Source organism: Pongo pygmaeus, chromosome 10 (genome assembly GCF_028885625.2).
Source record: "Pongo pygmaeus isolate AG05252 chromosome 10, NHGRI_mPonPyg2-v2.0_pri, whole genome shotgun sequence".
Lineage (NCBI taxonomy): Eukaryota > Metazoa > Chordata > Mammalia > Primates > Hominidae > Pongo > Pongo pygmaeus.
The window spans coordinates 93,858,278-93,874,311 of record NC_072383.2 but is presented as its reverse complement, the minus strand read 5'-3'; the positions used below and the strand labels follow the sequence as shown (position 1 = coordinate 93,874,311).

Sequence of the window (16,034 nt, the reverse complement as noted above, 5' to 3'; positions counted from 1 at the left end):
GTGGTATATCCATACAATGGATGATTACTCACTTTTAAAAAGGCAGGAAATTTTACAGCATGCTACAACATGGGTGAACCTTGAAGACATTATGCTAAGCAAAATAAGCCAGTCACAAATGGACAAATATCATATGATTCCTCTTATATAAAGTCCATAGAGTAGTTAAATTCATAGAGACAGGAAGTAGAATGGCGATTGTCAGAGGCTGGAGGAAACGGGAATGGAGAGTTAGTATTTAATGGGTGAAGAGTTTATATTTCACAAGATGAAAATGGTCTGGGGGTGGATGGCAGTGATGGTTGTTCAGCAATATGGATGGACTTAAGGCTATATAAATGTGTATTTTAAAATGGTTAACATGGCAAACTTACTGTTGTGTATATTTGACCACAATTTTTTTTTTTTAATGAGTTTTAAAAAAGAGGGAGCAAACAGCCTGGCCAACATGGTGAAACCCCATCTCTACCAGAAGTACAAAAATTAGCTGGGTGTGGTGGCATGTGCCTGTAATTCCAGCTACTTGGGAGGCCGAGGCATGAGAGTCACTTGAACTCGGGAGGCGGAGGTTGCAGTGAGCCAAGATTGTGCCACTGCACTCCAGCCTGGGCAACAAGAGTGAGACTCTGTCTCAAAAAAAAAAAGTTCCTAAAAGGTTATGGAGGAAGGAACTGAAGAAATTTGTAGAAGGAGATTGCTGGTAACATCTAAGGGAGGGTCAGCTGGAGTCTCACCTTCCTTTAGCCTCTGCATTCCAGATTCAGATCCTGTGCTTCTAAGGGCCCAGAGTTGGCTCTTACCAAAGACAAAGGTAATCAGGACCTGAGATATGGACTCTAGCCAACCAAAATATTTGTGAGACTGGGAAGGCCTGTGGGTGCCAAGTCATGAATTAATTTCGAATTGTTTTGAAAAAAATCTCTAAGGAGGCACAGTACTTACATACTCCTGGGTCAGCAGCACATTCTCTCTCCCAGGGTAGGCCAGATCTTCATCGCAATCACTTTGGTAGCAGAGTTAAACATTCAGAATTCAGAGGGTCATATCAAAAGTGAACTGCTTTGGCACAAGGAGCGCCAAAACAATCCCTTGACTGGAACTCTCAGGATAGCAGTGGCCATAGAGTCTGTTCCCTTTTATAGAAATTTCACATTCGTATAAATACTAGTGTGAAGTACTAGTATAGATACAGCATAGCTCTTTATCTCTCTAGATGTGTTAATATCACTGCCCTGTCACAGCCTTAACGTAACGACAGGAGGAACCAACTTAAATGATATTTCTACTGTACAGGAATGCGGCCTATCCTTTTTTTTTTTTTTTTTTTTTTTTTTTGAGACAGAGTCTCACTCTGTCACCCAGGCTGTAGTGGAGTGGCATGATCTCCACTCACTGCAACCTCTGCCTCCTGGGTTCAAGCGATTCTCCTGTCTCAGCCTCTCAAGTAGCTGGGACTACAGGCACGCGCTGCCACACCCAGCTAATTTTTGTATTTTTAGTAGAGACGAGGTTTCACCATGTTGGCCAGGATTATCTCAATCTCTTGACCTCGTGATCCACCTGTCTTATCCCCCCAAAGTGCTGGGATGACAGGTGCAGCCCATACTTTTTAAAAATAAAACCTTCTTTAAAAATTTTTTTGAGACAAGGTATTGCTCTGTCACCCAGGCTGGAGTACAGTGGCATGATCATAGTTCACTGTAACCTAGAACTCCTGGGCTCAAGCAGTCCTCCCACCTCAGCCTCCCCAGTAGCTGAGACTACAGGTGCACACCACCACACCCAGCTAATTAAAAAAACATTTTTTTTTTTAGAGATGGAGTCTTGCTATGTTGCCCAGGCTGGTCTTGAACTCCTGGGCTCAAGCAATCCTCCCACTTCAGTCTCCCAAAGTGCTAGAATTATAGGCATGAGCCACCACGCCCGGACCCATTTTTTAAGAGAAACCTGGAATATAAACGTTTGCAGCATACTCCTAGTCCTCAAATGCTGGCAATAAATCCAATTTTTTTTTTTTTTTTTTTTTTGAGACGGACTCTCGCTCTGTCGCCCAGGCTGGAGTGCAGTGGCGCGATCTCGGCTCACTGCAAGCTCTGCCTTCGGGGTTCACACCATTCTCCTGCCTCAGCCTCCCGAGTAGCTGGGACTACAGGCGCCCACCACCACGCCCAGCTGATTTTTTGTATTTTTAGTAGAGAAGGGGTTTCACCGTGGTCTCGATCTCCTGACCTCATGATTCACCCACCTCGGCCTCCCAAAGTGCTGGGATTATAGGCGTGAGCCACAGCACCCTGCCCTAAATCCAATTTTAAAAAATGTACTGTGTACACTTCACCAGACAGGCCAAACAAAATATATCTCAGGCGCCAGGTGCAGTAGCTCATGCCTGTAATCACGGTACTTTGGGAGGCCAAGGCAGGAGGATTGCTTGAGCCCAGGAGTTTAAGACCAGCCTGTGCAATGCAGTGAGTTTTTTTCTCTATGAAAAAGCAAAAATTAGCTGGGCATGGTGGCCTGTGCATTTAGTCCCAGCTACTCAAGAGGCTGAGGTGGGAGGATTGCTTGGGCCCAGGAGTTTGAGGCTATAATGAGTCATGATCTCACTACTGCACTCCAGCCTGGGCAACAGAGCCAGATCCTCTTTCAAATATATCCAGTTATATATATAAAAAATCTCAGGGATGGGTCCTGTCCTGGGGCTACCAGTTGCTGAACTCTGGCCTAGAGCTACCCAGTTTATAGGATAGACAAAAACCTGTCTACTGTCACAAGACCCTAGTGTTTAGGCTGGTATTTTTCTAAATTCATTTGACAACCTGAGTCTACTTTTCATATTTAACTACACTCTAGAAAAATGCTAAGAAAACTGAAGAGGCCCAGATAAGTGCCCCTCACTGAGACACTATTTTTTTTAAATGAGTTTTCCTGAAAGTGAAAAGTCTTTATCCTAGAAATAAATATAATATTTCCTCTTCAATAAAAAGAGAGATCAAAAGATTTACCATATGGGTTTGTTGAAACACCTTGTCCAATGACAAACAGTCGTTATTAAACATTTTAGATCAATCACAGTTATTTAAGTAATACACAACTGAGTTTTGCGCTCATATATATAGAATACTATGTAATGGAGATAATGTAATACTATCTAATAGGGTTATTTGGAGGGTTAGATAAGGTAGCATATGTGAAAATTCTTTGTAAGTATAAAGTGATAAATACATTTACTGTATTATTATGGTAGTTAACAAGGATTGCCTGTCTTCTAAAAACCAGTATATAGCCAGGTTTGGTGGCTCATACCAATAATCCCAGCACTTTAGGAGGCTGAGGCAGGAGGATCGCTTGAGGCCAGGAGTTCCAGACAGCATGAATAACATAGTGAGGTCCTGTCTCTACAAAAAAAAGTGTATTTTTAATCAGACAGGTGTGGTCGCATGTGCCTGTAGTTCCAGCTTCTTGGGAGGCTGAGCTAGGAGGATTGCTTGAGCCTGAGAGGTCAAGGCTGCAGTGAGCTATGATCACACCACTGCACTCCAGCCTGGGTGAAAGGGCAAGACCTTGTTTCAAAAAAAAAAAAAAAACCCAAACAGTATATAAAATTATATATATATACATACAGATGTACAACATCTATATGAATGTGTGTGTATATGAATATATGGAGTATGAATATATGGAGTAGGTCAAATAATACGTGTATTATTTGTATGAATACACATATTATGAATGTGTATGAATATATGGAGTAGGTATGAATACATGGAGTAGGTAAAATAATATGTATATTTTAATTCATCAAAATGATTTTCCTTCATTTTATCATTTTATCATTTTAAATTAATAGTGAGTTTTGATAGCAATAAACAGATGATATTTTATAACCTCACTTCTGCTCAATTTTTCTTTCCATTCTTCATTATAAAGATTTTCTTCTGACTTTCTTTTCTTTTCTTTTTTTTTTTTTTTGAGGCAGGGTCTCACTCTGTCGCCCAGGCTGGAGTGCAGTGGTATTATCATGGCTCCCTGCAGCCTTAACCTCCCAGGCTCAATTGATCCTCCCACCTCAGCCTCCCGAGCTGGGACTACAGGTATGTGCTAGCACACCCTGTAGATTCTCCTGCCTCAGCCTCCCAAGTAGCTGGGATTACAGGCACCCGCCACCACACTTGCCTAGTTTTTTTTGTATTTTAGTAGAGATGGGGTTTTACCATGTTGGTCAGGCTGAGGTCTGGAACTCCTGACCTCAGGTAATCCACCTGCCTCAGCCTCCCAAAGTGCTGGGATTATAGGGGTGAGCCACCGCACCTGGCCAATTTTTTATTTTTCGTAGAGACAGGATCTCACTATATTGCCCAGGCTGATCTCGAACTCCTGGACTCAAGTGATCCTCCCACCTTGGCCTCTCAAAGTGCTGGGATTACAAGCGTGAGCCACCACACCAGACACAGCTATTTTGAATTCTCTGTCTGAAAGGTCACATATCTCTGTCTCTCTAGGTTTGGTCCCTGGTGCATTCTTTAGTTTAGGTAGTGAGGTCAAGTTTTCCTGGATGACCTTGATGCTTGTGGATATTTGTTGTCTGGGCATTAAAGAGTTGGGTATTTATTTCAGTCTTCTCAGTCTGGGCTTATTTGTACCCGTCTTCCTCCTTGGGAAGGCTTCCCAGGTATTCAAAGGGACTTGAGTGTTGTGATCTAAGTTTTTGGTCACTGCAGCCATATCTGCATTAGGGGGCACTCCATGCCCAGTAACACTGTGGCTCTTGCAGACTTGTAGAGGTACCACCTTGGTGGTCTTGGATAAGATCTGGGAGAATTCTCTGGGTTACCAGGCAGAGACTCTTGTTCTCTTGCCTTACTTTCTCCCAAACAAATGGAGTCTCTCTCTCTCTGTGCTGAGCTTCCTAGAGTTTGGGGAGGGGTAACACAATCATCCCTGCGGCCACCACCACTGAGACTGTGCTGGGTCAGACCTGAAACCAGCACAGCACTGGGTCTTGACTAAGGCCCACTGTAACCACTACCTGGCTACCACCTATGTTCGCTCAAGGCCCTAGGGCTCTATAATCAGCAGGTGGCAAAGCCAGCTAAGCGTGTGTCCTTTCTTTCAAGGCAGTAAACTTCCTTGGGCCCCAGGTGGCTCCAGAAATGCCATCTAGTAGACAGTGCCTGGAGTTGAAAATCTTAGAAATCTACCTGGTGCTCAAGTCTACTGCAGCTGGGCTGGCACCAAAACCACAAGACAAAGTCCTTCCCACTCTACCCTCCTCTTTCCATGGGCAGAAGAGTCTCTCTCTGTAGCCACCACGGTCTCAGGCTGCGGAGAGCAGTGCCAGGTTACCACCAGTATTCGCTTAAGGCCCAGACTCTCTTCAGTCAGCTTATGGTGAATGCTGCCAGGCATAGGACTCACCCTTCAGGGCAGTGGGCTTCCCTCTGGCCCACAGCAGGTTCAGTAATGCTGTCTAAGAGCCAAGGCCTAGAATCAGGGACCCCAAGAGCCCAGTTGGTGCTCTACCCCACTGTGGCCAAGTTGGTACCTAAGATGCAAGACAAAGTTCTGTTTCCTCTTTCCTTTGCTTTTCTTAAGTAGAAAGAGTCTGTTCTCATAGCCACCACAGCTGGGAATGTGCTGGGTCGCACCTGAAGACAGCATTTCTCAGAATCTCAGCCAATGCCCATGGTGTGTACTATCTGGCTACTGCTATTGATTATTCAGGGCCAAAGGGCTCTTTAGTCAGCAGGTGATGAATCCTGCAAGGACTGGGTCCTTCCCTTTAAGGCAGCAGGTTCCTTTCTGGCTCAGGATGTGTCTAGGAATGTCACCCAGTAGCTAGGGCCTGGAATGGGGCCCTCGTGACCCTGTCCGGTGCCCTCTCCTACTGTGGCTGAGATGGTATCCAAGTTGCATGGCAAAGTCTTGCTTACTCTTCTCTTTCCTCTCAGATGGAAAGAGGGAGTCTCTCCTGGAGCTGTAAGCTGTGCTGCCCGGGTTTGGGGTAGGGGTGGTACAAGCACTCCCCTGGCTACCCTGGCTATCGTCGCACTAGATCGAGTGCCCCCCAGTTTCACTGGCTCTGAGACCAGAACAGCACTAGGATTTGCCTAAGAGTTGCAGTCCTTGTGGCCTAGACTGCATTTCAAATTTATTTAGTACCCCAGAGAACTTTAGCCTGTAGTAGTTAGCCTTGCCAGAATTCAAATTCCACCTGCTGGGATGGACAATTCCTCTCTTGCTAGGGCTGGTCTAAATGCTCCCTCCATGGTCATTGGCTGAGGTCTGCCCAATGTTGTATTCAGCTATGACAGGGCAGCACTAAGTTCCAATGCAAAGTCCCACAGTCATTGCACTCTCCCTCCCCCAAACACACGGGTTCTCTGCGCCACATGGCCACTGCCAGGGGATGGAGTAGGGGCAGCATTGGTGATTCGACTCTTTCTGATGCTCTTCAGTGTCTCTTTCAGCGATATGAAGTTAAAACCAGGTACTGTGATTGCTCATCTGATTTTTTGATTCTTACGAAGGTGCTTTTTTTTTTTTTTTTTTTTTGACAGAGTCTCACTCTGTCGCCAGGCTGGAGCACGGTGGTGAGATCTTGGCTCACTACAACCCCCACCTCCTGGGTTGAGGTGATTCTCCTGCCTCAGCCTCCCACGTAGCTGGGACTACAGGCATGTGCCACCATGCCCAGCTAATTTTTGTATTTTTAGTAGAGATGGGGTTTCACCATGTTGGCCAGGATGGTCTTGATCTCTTGACCTCATGATCCACCCACCTCTGCCTCCCAAAGTGCTTGGATTACAGGTATGAGCCACAGGTGTGAGCCACCACGCCCAGCCTGAAGGTGCTTTTTTATTTAGATAGTTGTTAAATTTGGTGTTCCTGTGGGGAAGACAATCAGTGGAGATTTCTATTTGGCCATCCTTCTTCACCTCCTAGCCAAGTTAGCTTTTTGGTAGACATTTGCTTAGTATTTTTACTACCAGGTATACATATATATCATTTGAGATCATTCCACATATACAATCATGTCTACTTTTTTTTTTTTTTGAGATGGAGTCTCACTCTGTTGCCCAAGCTAAAGTGCAATGGCACAATTTTGGCTCACTGCAACCTCCGCTTCCTGGGTTCAAGCAATTCTCCTGCCTCAGCCTCCAGAGCAGCTAGGATTAAGGATTACAGGCACATGCCACCATGCCTGGCTAATTTTTGTATTTTTAGTAGAGACGGGGTTTCACCATGTTGGCCAAGCTGGTCTCGAACTCCTGACCTCAAGTGATCCACCCACCTCAGCCTCCCAAAGTGCTAGGATTACAGACGTGAGCCACCATGCTTAGTTGTAATTGTGTATACTTTTTATATAATATTACAACATGAACATGTTCTCGAATTATTAGAAGCAATTTTTAAAATAATTTTTTATGACTACCCATTGTATGGGTATGGTATTATTTACTTAGCTATATCCCTATGCACTATTAGGTTCTTTTAAATTTTTTCTCATATCAAAATATGATGTTATAGTAAGCAATTTTATGCACAGATGTTATAAATCTTTTTGTTATATTTTAAGATGAATTCCTAGAAGTTGTATTACTAGGTTAAAGAGTATAAAATATCTTTAAAGCTCACATTTTGTTTTACAGTAATAAAAAGAAAACAAAGTTAAAAGAACTAAAGAATGCAAGACTAACTACAGTAGCCGCATCTATGAAAGAAGATGAGTTCCACTCACCAAGCATCTCACAACTTCCTAGTGTGTCCAAGCTTCCTTCAAAACTTAGATTCTCCAAAAGATGCCTGCAAAATAACCTATTTTAAGAATACGAACTCATTGCTCCCAAAACACTGTGTGAACCTGGGGAGACATTGCAGCAATGCTGAGCTTGACATTACTTTCTCTGAGGGAACTGTAAGTCTCATAAATAACAGTTGGAAAGATCTTACTGAAGATGCTTATATGCGTGCATCCAAAAATTCAATGTGGATGCAAGACCATGCTCTGCAAGGAGGTTGCAATACCATGACCATAGTTAACTTACTAGAACACAAAATGAGCAGGGGTTCAAGAGAAGAATGTCATCAGCAAAATCATCTAGTTAAAGCAAAAGAAGACCACCATGTTGCATCAACTAAATCTATGGAAAAAATAGGTAAGTAGAAGTTACGGTTAGATTTATAAATAAGCCTTCAGGATGAAAGAATAAAAGCAGCAAGTAAGTGAGATATTGATAAAACATTATATTAGTGCTATTTGGCTTGTGTCGATCACTTTAATAAGTCATTCGTGAACGTCAGAAAAAAGATACCAGATGCTTTCAGTTAGATAAAGCATCAATTAGGCTTGTTACTAGATTCCATGTGGTATGAAGTTTCTGCCTCAGGGTATCCTTGAGATTCTCTTACAGTAGTATGGTCCAACAGAAATACAGTGCTGGCTACGTACATTTTTTTTTTTTGAGGCAGGGTCTTGCTCTGTTGCCCAGTCTGGAGTGAAGTGACCTGATCACAGGTCACTGCAGCCTCAACCCCCAGGCTCAAGTGATCCTCCCACCTCAGCCTTCTGAGTAGCTGGGACCACAAGAGCATGTCACCACACCTGGTTAATTTTTGTATTTTTAGTAGAGACACGAGTTTACCATGTTGCCCAGGCTGGTCTCAAACTCCTGGACTCAAGCAATCCTCCCACTTCAGCCTCCCAAAGTGCTGGGATTACAGGCATGCACCACCATGCTTGGTCTCTATATAATTTTTTTAATTAAGCTTTTTAATTTTAAAATAATTGTAGATCCATATGAAGTTGTAAGAAGTAATACAGAGAGAAAAATGGACATTTTACCCATTTTCTCTATATGGCAACATCATATCTCACAAAACTGTAGTAAAACATCACAACCAGGATATTGACACTGATACAGTCAAGATTCGAAACACTTCCACCACCACAGGGATCCCTCGTGGTATCCTTCTACAGCCTGACCCACTTCCTTTCTGCCCCTACCTTCTCTTTAACCCTAGCAACCACCAGTGTGTTCTCCATTTCTATATTTCTATCATTTCAAGAATTTTATATAAATGGAATCATATAACATGTAACTTTTGATGATTGCCTTTTCAGTCAGTTTCATTCTCTGCAGATTCATCCAGACTGTTGTGTATATCAGTAGTTTCTTCCTTTTTGTTGTTGAGTAATGTCCCATGGTATAGATGTACCACAGTTTAACTACTCACCTTTGGGAAGACATCTGGGTTTTTGTTGTTGTTGTTGTTTTGTTTTGTTTTGTTTCAGTGTTAGGCTATTATGAAAGTTGCTAAAGGCTGGGCGCAGTGGCTCACGCCTGTAATCCCAGCACTTTGGGAGGCCAAGGCGGGTGGATCACGAGGTCAGGAGATCGAGACCATCCTGGCTAACACGGTGAAACCCCATCTCTACTAAAAAAAAAAAAATACAAAATATTAGCCAGGTGTGGTGGCGGGCGCCTGTAGTCCCAGCTACTCAGGAGGCTGAGGCAGAAGAATGGCGTGAACCCAGGAGGTGGAGCTTGCAGTGAGCTGAGATCGCGCCACTGCACTCCAGCCTGGGCGACAGAGCGAAACTCCATCTCAAAAAAAAAAAAAAAAAAAAAGAAAGTTGCTAAAACATTCAGGTATAGGTTTTTCTTTCCTTTTCTCCTCCTCTTCCTCCTCCTCCTTCTTCTTCTTCTTTTTCTTCTTCTTTTTTATTTTTTATTTTTTGTAGAGATGGGGTCTTGCTATGTTGCCCAGGCTGGTCTCAAACTCCTGGGCTTGAGTGTTCCTCTTTCTTGGCCTCTTAAAGTGCTGAGATTATAAGCATGAGGCACTGCACCTGGTCAATCTTGAAGGTTTTAATTTACATTTTTTTCTAAAAGTTTTACAGTTCTGGAAGAGGCCTAGGGTAAAGTTAATTTCAACTGAAGTAGATTGAAAGCAGGGGCTCAGATATTTGCACACCAATGTTTATAGTAGCATTATTCACAGTAGGCAAAAGGCGGAAACAACCCAAATGTCCATCAATGAATGAATGGATAAACGAAGTGTGGTATATACATACAGTGGAATACTATTCAGCCCTAAAAATAATTGATGTTTTGATACATGCTACAACATAGACGAATCCTGAAGACATTATTCTAAGTGAAATAAGCCAGACACAAAAGGACAAATATTACACTGAGAACTCCAATTATATAATTCTGCTTATAGAATGGTGGTTCACAGGGGCTGAGGAAAGGGGAATAAGAAGTTGTTGTTAAATGGGCACAGAGGTTCAATTGGAGAACTACTGATATACACAACAGTCTGGATGAATCTGCAGAGAAGGAAACTGACTGAAAAAGGCAATCATCAAAAGTTACATGTTATATGATTCCATTTATATAAAACTCTTGAAATGATAGAAATATAGAAATGGAGAACACATTGAAAAAGTTCTGGCGATGGTGGTGGTGTTTGTACAACGTGCGTGAACTTAATATTACAGAACTATACACTTAAAAATAATTGAAATAGTTAATTTTGTTATGGATATTTAACCACAATAAAAAATACCGTCTGGGTGTGGTGGCTCACACTTGTAATGCCAGCACTTTGGGAGGCCAAAGGGGGAAGATTGCTTGAGCCTAGGAGTTCAAGACCCACCTGGGCAACAGAGCAAGACCCTATCTCAATTAAAAACAATTTCTTTTTGAAAGAAACATTTTCCTGGGCACCTGGAAGTATCACAGACCCTACATACTATGCCTAATGGAGAAGTCGGCTCTGTTGTCTTCTTCCCTTGCCTCTAATGTCTGTTCTTCTCTCTCAAAATGTTCCATCTTTTTAAATATGTGTGATCTTTGCCTGATCTTAGCTTCTAGGTGTTTGTTGTTTTGTTGTTGTTATTACTGTTTTGAGACAGAGTCTTGCTCTATTGCCCAGGCTGGAGTGCAGTGGCATGATCTCGGCTCACTGAAACCTCTGCCTCCCGGGTTCAAGTGATTCTCCTGCCTCAGCCTCGTGAGTAGCTGGGATTACAGGCTCCCACCACCACACCTGGCTAATTTTTGTATTTTTTTTAGTAGTGATGGGGTTTCACCATGTTGGCCAGGCTGGTCTCAAACTCCTGACCTCAAGTGATACACCGCCTTGGACTCCCAAAGCGCTGGGATTACAGGAGGGAGCCACTGCTCCCGGCTGCCTCTAGGTTTTTTACAGTTAAAATTAAGTTTACTATTTTTCTCTCCAAAAATTGATGCCATTCTCAGATGCTAGAAACATTTGCAAATACCAAACCCAGGAATATAAATAAAGGCTTAGTAATCTGAAATCTTTACTGACTGTAACTTCAGAAAACCTGATAGTTTCCAGGAAAAACAAGTGAGTGAAGCAGCTCTGTGCAATTAAAGAAGGATGAAGAACCTCATCTGAGATTAGCACTATGCAATGAAGAGCCCTGGGAGACCCAGCTTTTCTCCCAAGAATGAAACTTTATATTCAGGACTTGAAGATTAAAAGAACTGACATTTTCAATAATAAAATCATATTCACTTACAGTATTCCACAGATCACAGGGAGCTTTCTAGCTATTGTCTAGTTTAGTCACCCTGATATCATTGTGGGATGATAATAGAATTTCTTTCTTTTTTTTTTTTTTTGAGACAGAGTCTTGCTCTGTTGGCCAAGCTGGAGTGCAGTGGTGCAACCTCAGCTCACTGCAACCTTCGCCTCCCAAGTTCAACCAATTCTTGTGCCTTAGCCTCCCAAGTAGCTGGGATTACAGGCGTGAGCCACTATGCCTGGCTTTTTTTTTTGTTTTTTCCAGGCTGGAGTGCAGTAGCACAATCTTGGCTCACTGCAGCCTCGAACTCCTGGGCTCAAGTGATCCTCCCACCTCAGCCTCCCAGGGAGCTGGGACCAGAGGTATGTGCCATCATGCCTGGCTAATTTTTAAATTTTTTGTAGAAACAGGGTCCTGCCATGTTGCCTAGGCTGGATTTCCATTTTATTGAGGAGGAAAACTGAGATTCCAAGGGGCTGAGTAACTTTCCCAAAGTCATATGATTGCTGATAGAGCCATGACCCCAACTCTGGTCTCCTGACTCCCGGGATAATGTTCTTTCTGTAACTTTATCCCTAATTCTCATTCTACTTGCATATAATGAAAATGATATTAGCAATAATAAATGGTAGTTTATTATTGCTAATATCAACAACAACCCCTCTGAGATAGGGAAGTAACCTCATCAGTGGTTAAGCCTTTGCTTTTAGAATTCCTGGACTCAAATCCTGGCCCTGGCACTTGCTAATGATACAATTTTGAACATGTTACTTAGCCTTTCTTTGTCCCAGTGTCATTGTCTGTAACATGGTGCTACGAATGGTACTTCCTCCAGGGTTGTTCTGAATATTAAATAAGTCAACACTAAGGCATTTGGAAAAGTATCTGAACATAGTGGATATTACATGTGTTTATTGTTACTATTATCTCCATTGTCTCATATGACCCTCATTGTTACCCTTGGTTATATAGGTATTAATATTGGTTCCTGATGGCTCATGAGGCCCAATACATTTGCTTTTACAAGACAATTTCAGCAATAAGTTTTTTACTTTATAAGAACAAACTGGCCAGGTGTGGTGGCTCACGTCTGTAATCCCAACACTCTGGGAGGTTGAGGCAGGCGGATCGCTTGAGGTCAGGAGTTTGAAACAAGCTTGGGCAACATGGTGAAACCCCATCTCTACAAAAAATACAAAAATTAGCTGGGCATGGTGGTGTGCACCTGTAGTCCCAGCTACTCAGGAGGCTGAGGCAAGAGGATCACTTGAGTCCAGGAGATCGAGGCTACAGTGAGCTATAATTGTGCCACTGCACTGCAGCCTCGATGACAGAGACTCTGTCTCAAAAAATAAAAAAATAAAAAATAAAACAATTTTACTATCACAGGAAGTTTTAGGAGATAACATATTTGTAAAACAGTTAGGTCCACCATCAAATAACTAGTAGATAAATTAAGCTTAAAAATTAAGACACATTTACTAGAATGGCTGTAATTGGAAAGATAGGCACTAATAAGTGTTAGACAAGATATGGAGAAATTGGGGCCCTCATACATTGCTGATAGGAATGTAAAATAGTACAGCTCTTTTGGAAAACAGTTTGGCAGTTCCTCAGAAAATTAAACAGAGAGCACATGAAAATTAAACAGAGAGCAATTCTGCTTCCAGGTTCATATCCAAGAAAATTAAAAACATGTCCAGATGAAATCTTTTTTTTTTTTTTTTTGAGGTAGAGTTTCGCTTTTGTTGCCCAGGCTGGAGTGCAATGGCTCGATCTCGGCTCACTGCAACCTCTGCCTCCCAAGTTCAAGCAATTCTCCTGCCTCAGCCTCCCAAGTAGCTGGGATTAATGGGTATGTGCTACAACACCTGGCTAATTTTGTATTTTTAGTAGAGACAGAGTTTCTCCATGTTGGTCAGGCTGGTCTCAAACGCCTGGCCTCAGGTGATCCGCCAGCCTTGGCCTCCCTAAGTGCTAGGATTACAGGCATGAGCTACTGTATCCGGCCACATGAAATCTTATAAACAAATGTTTATAATAGCATCATTCGTGGTAACCAAAATGTGGAAATAACCAAAATGCCTCTCGATTGAAAAATGGATAAACAAAATGTGGTATACCCATACAACAGAATATTATTCGCTCATAAAAGGGAATGAATGAGGCCAGGCACAGTGGCTCATGCCTATAATTTCAGCAATTTGGGAGCCCAAGATAGGAAGATTGCTTGAGACCAGGAATTCAGGACTAACCTGGGAAACATGGTAAGACCTCATCTCTACAAAAAAAAAAAAAAAAAAAAAAAAAAAAAGCCAGATGTGGTGGCATTGCCTGTAGTCGCAGATACTCAGGAGGCTGAGGTGGGAGGATCAATTGAGCCCAGGAGTTTAAGGCTACAATGAGCCATGATCATGCAACTGCACTCCAGCATTGGCCACAGAGTGAGACCCTTTCTCAAAAAAAGGAATGAATGAAATACTGATATATGCTACCACATAGATGAACATTGAAAACATTATGCTAAGTGGAAAAGGCAAGTCACAAAAGGACACATATTGAATGATTGCATTTCTTTTTTCTTTTCTTTTTTTTTCTTTTTTCTTTTTTTTGAGACGGAGTCCTGCTCTGTCTCCCGGGCTGGAGTGCAGTGGCGTGATCTCAGCTCACTGCAACCTCTGCCTCCCAGGTTCAAGCGCTTCTCTTGCCTCAGCCTCCCAAGTAGCTGGGACTACAGGCACCCACCACTATGCCGGGCTAATTTTGTATTTTTAGTAGAGAAGGGGTTTTGCCATGTTGGCTAGGCCGGTCTTGAACTCCTGACCTCAGGTGATCCACCTGCCCCAGCCTCCCAAAGTGCTGGGATTACAGGCATGAGCCACCACGCCCAGCGTATGATTGCATTTCTATGATATTTCCAAAAAAAGGCAAATCCATAGAAACAGAATGTGGGTTAGTGGTTGCTAGGATTTAGGGTGAGAGGGAATTGAGGAGTTACTGCTAATAGGTATGGGGTTTCTCTGGGGGGTAATAGAAATATTCTGGAATTAGATAGTGGTGATGGTTATACAACTTTGTGAATGTACTAAAAAACCACTGAACACTTTAAAAGGGTGACTGTCAGGCAGGCACAGTGGCTCATGTCTGTAATCTCAGTACTTCGGGAGACAGAGGTAGGAGGATTGCTTGAGTCTAGGAGTTTGAGACCAGCCTGGGCAACATAGTGAGACCGTGTCTCTATAAATAAATCAATAAAAATAAATAAGTAATGGATGCCATGGCTCACACATATAATCCCAGCAGTTTGGGAGGCCAAGGTGGGAGGATCACTTGAGCCCAGGAGTTAGAGACCAGTCTGGGCAATGTAGTGAGAGACCCCTGTCTCTCTTTAAAAAAAAAAATTAATTTAAAAAAAGTGGGGAAGCTCTGTAATCCTTAAAAATAAATAAATAAAATGGTGAGTTTACAGTATGTGAATTATAACTTGATTTTTAAAGTATGAGAAAAAAAGGAAAAAGAATAAAAGCCTGTGAAAACTGTGGTATTCCAATTCACACAGACAGCATTCATAATAAAAACTTTTTCCAGCCTGGCTAACATGGTGAAACCTTGTCTCTACTAAAAATACAAAAATTAGCCGGGCATGGTGGCAGGCGCCTGTAGTCCCAGCTACTCAGGAGGCTGAGGCAGGAGAATGGCCTGAACCCAGGAGGTGGAGCTTGCACTGAGCCGAGATCTCGCCACTGCACTCCAGCCTGGGCGACAGAGCGAGACTCTGTCTCAAAATAAATAAATAAATAAAAATAAAAACTTTTTTAGCAGAGAGGCATAATTCATAATCTCTAAAACTCCAGGCTCTGGAGGTGTTTCGGAATCTGTAGCGAGCATATAAGGGGGTGCTGTTCCAGCCTGCCCAACATGGAGAAACCCCGTCTCTACTAAAAATACAAAATTAGCCGGGTGTGGTGGCACATGCCTGTAATCCCAGCTACTAGGGAGGCTGAGGCAGGAGAATCGCTTGAACCCAGGAGGCAGAGGTTGCAGTGAGCCGAGATCGTGCCATTGCACTCCAGCCTGGGCAACAAGAGCGAAACTCCGTCTCAAAAAAAAAAAAAAAAAAAAAAAAGAGGGTGGCTGTTGCTTATACCAAGAACCTTAGTGATTCTTGCAGAGTTTGAATGGAACATGGGCTTTTAGACTCCAAACCCTAGGCTAAATATATTCCATTCTTTTGCTTCCCTTTATCCAGTTCGTGTGATTACAACAGCTGGCGATGGTTTAGGTTTCTGTAAAAGGGGAGGGAGAGAAAGAGAAAAACAGCCTTCCTGAAGGAATAGTCTTACCCTACCTGTTGAGTTTTCTGTGGCCAGCTCTGCCCCTGCAACAATACTGTGACTGTGAGTTGTGAGAGGAGTTTATTTTTGTCCTCATGATCTCTCAGGACCTGGCTTCTTGGCATTCTATCAGTGACTAA

General features: G+C 42.8%; 1 protein-coding gene across 8 annotated transcripts in view; it reads left to right on the top strand.

Moving 5' to 3' along the window:
• Positions 1–16,034, top strand: part of LOC129009278 (uncharacterized) — a 39,972-nt gene that overhangs the window by 18,096 nt on the left and 5,842 nt on the right. For 6 of the 8 annotated variants that reach the window (XR_008492743.1, XM_054441940.1, XM_054441941.1 and 3 more), the window contains one exon: positions 7,650–8,156. Coding sequence is in view for 7 of the 8 variants with exons in the window: in XM_054441940.1 (XP_054297915.1) it covers positions 7,724–8,156 (433 nt within the window). In the remaining variant the exon portion in view is untranslated. Of the gene's footprint in view, positions 1–3,976; positions 4,092–6,373; positions 6,488–7,649; positions 8,157–16,034 lie in introns of those variants that run through there. The other 2 variants (XM_054441938.1, XM_054441934.1) reach the window with 2 other exon arrangements.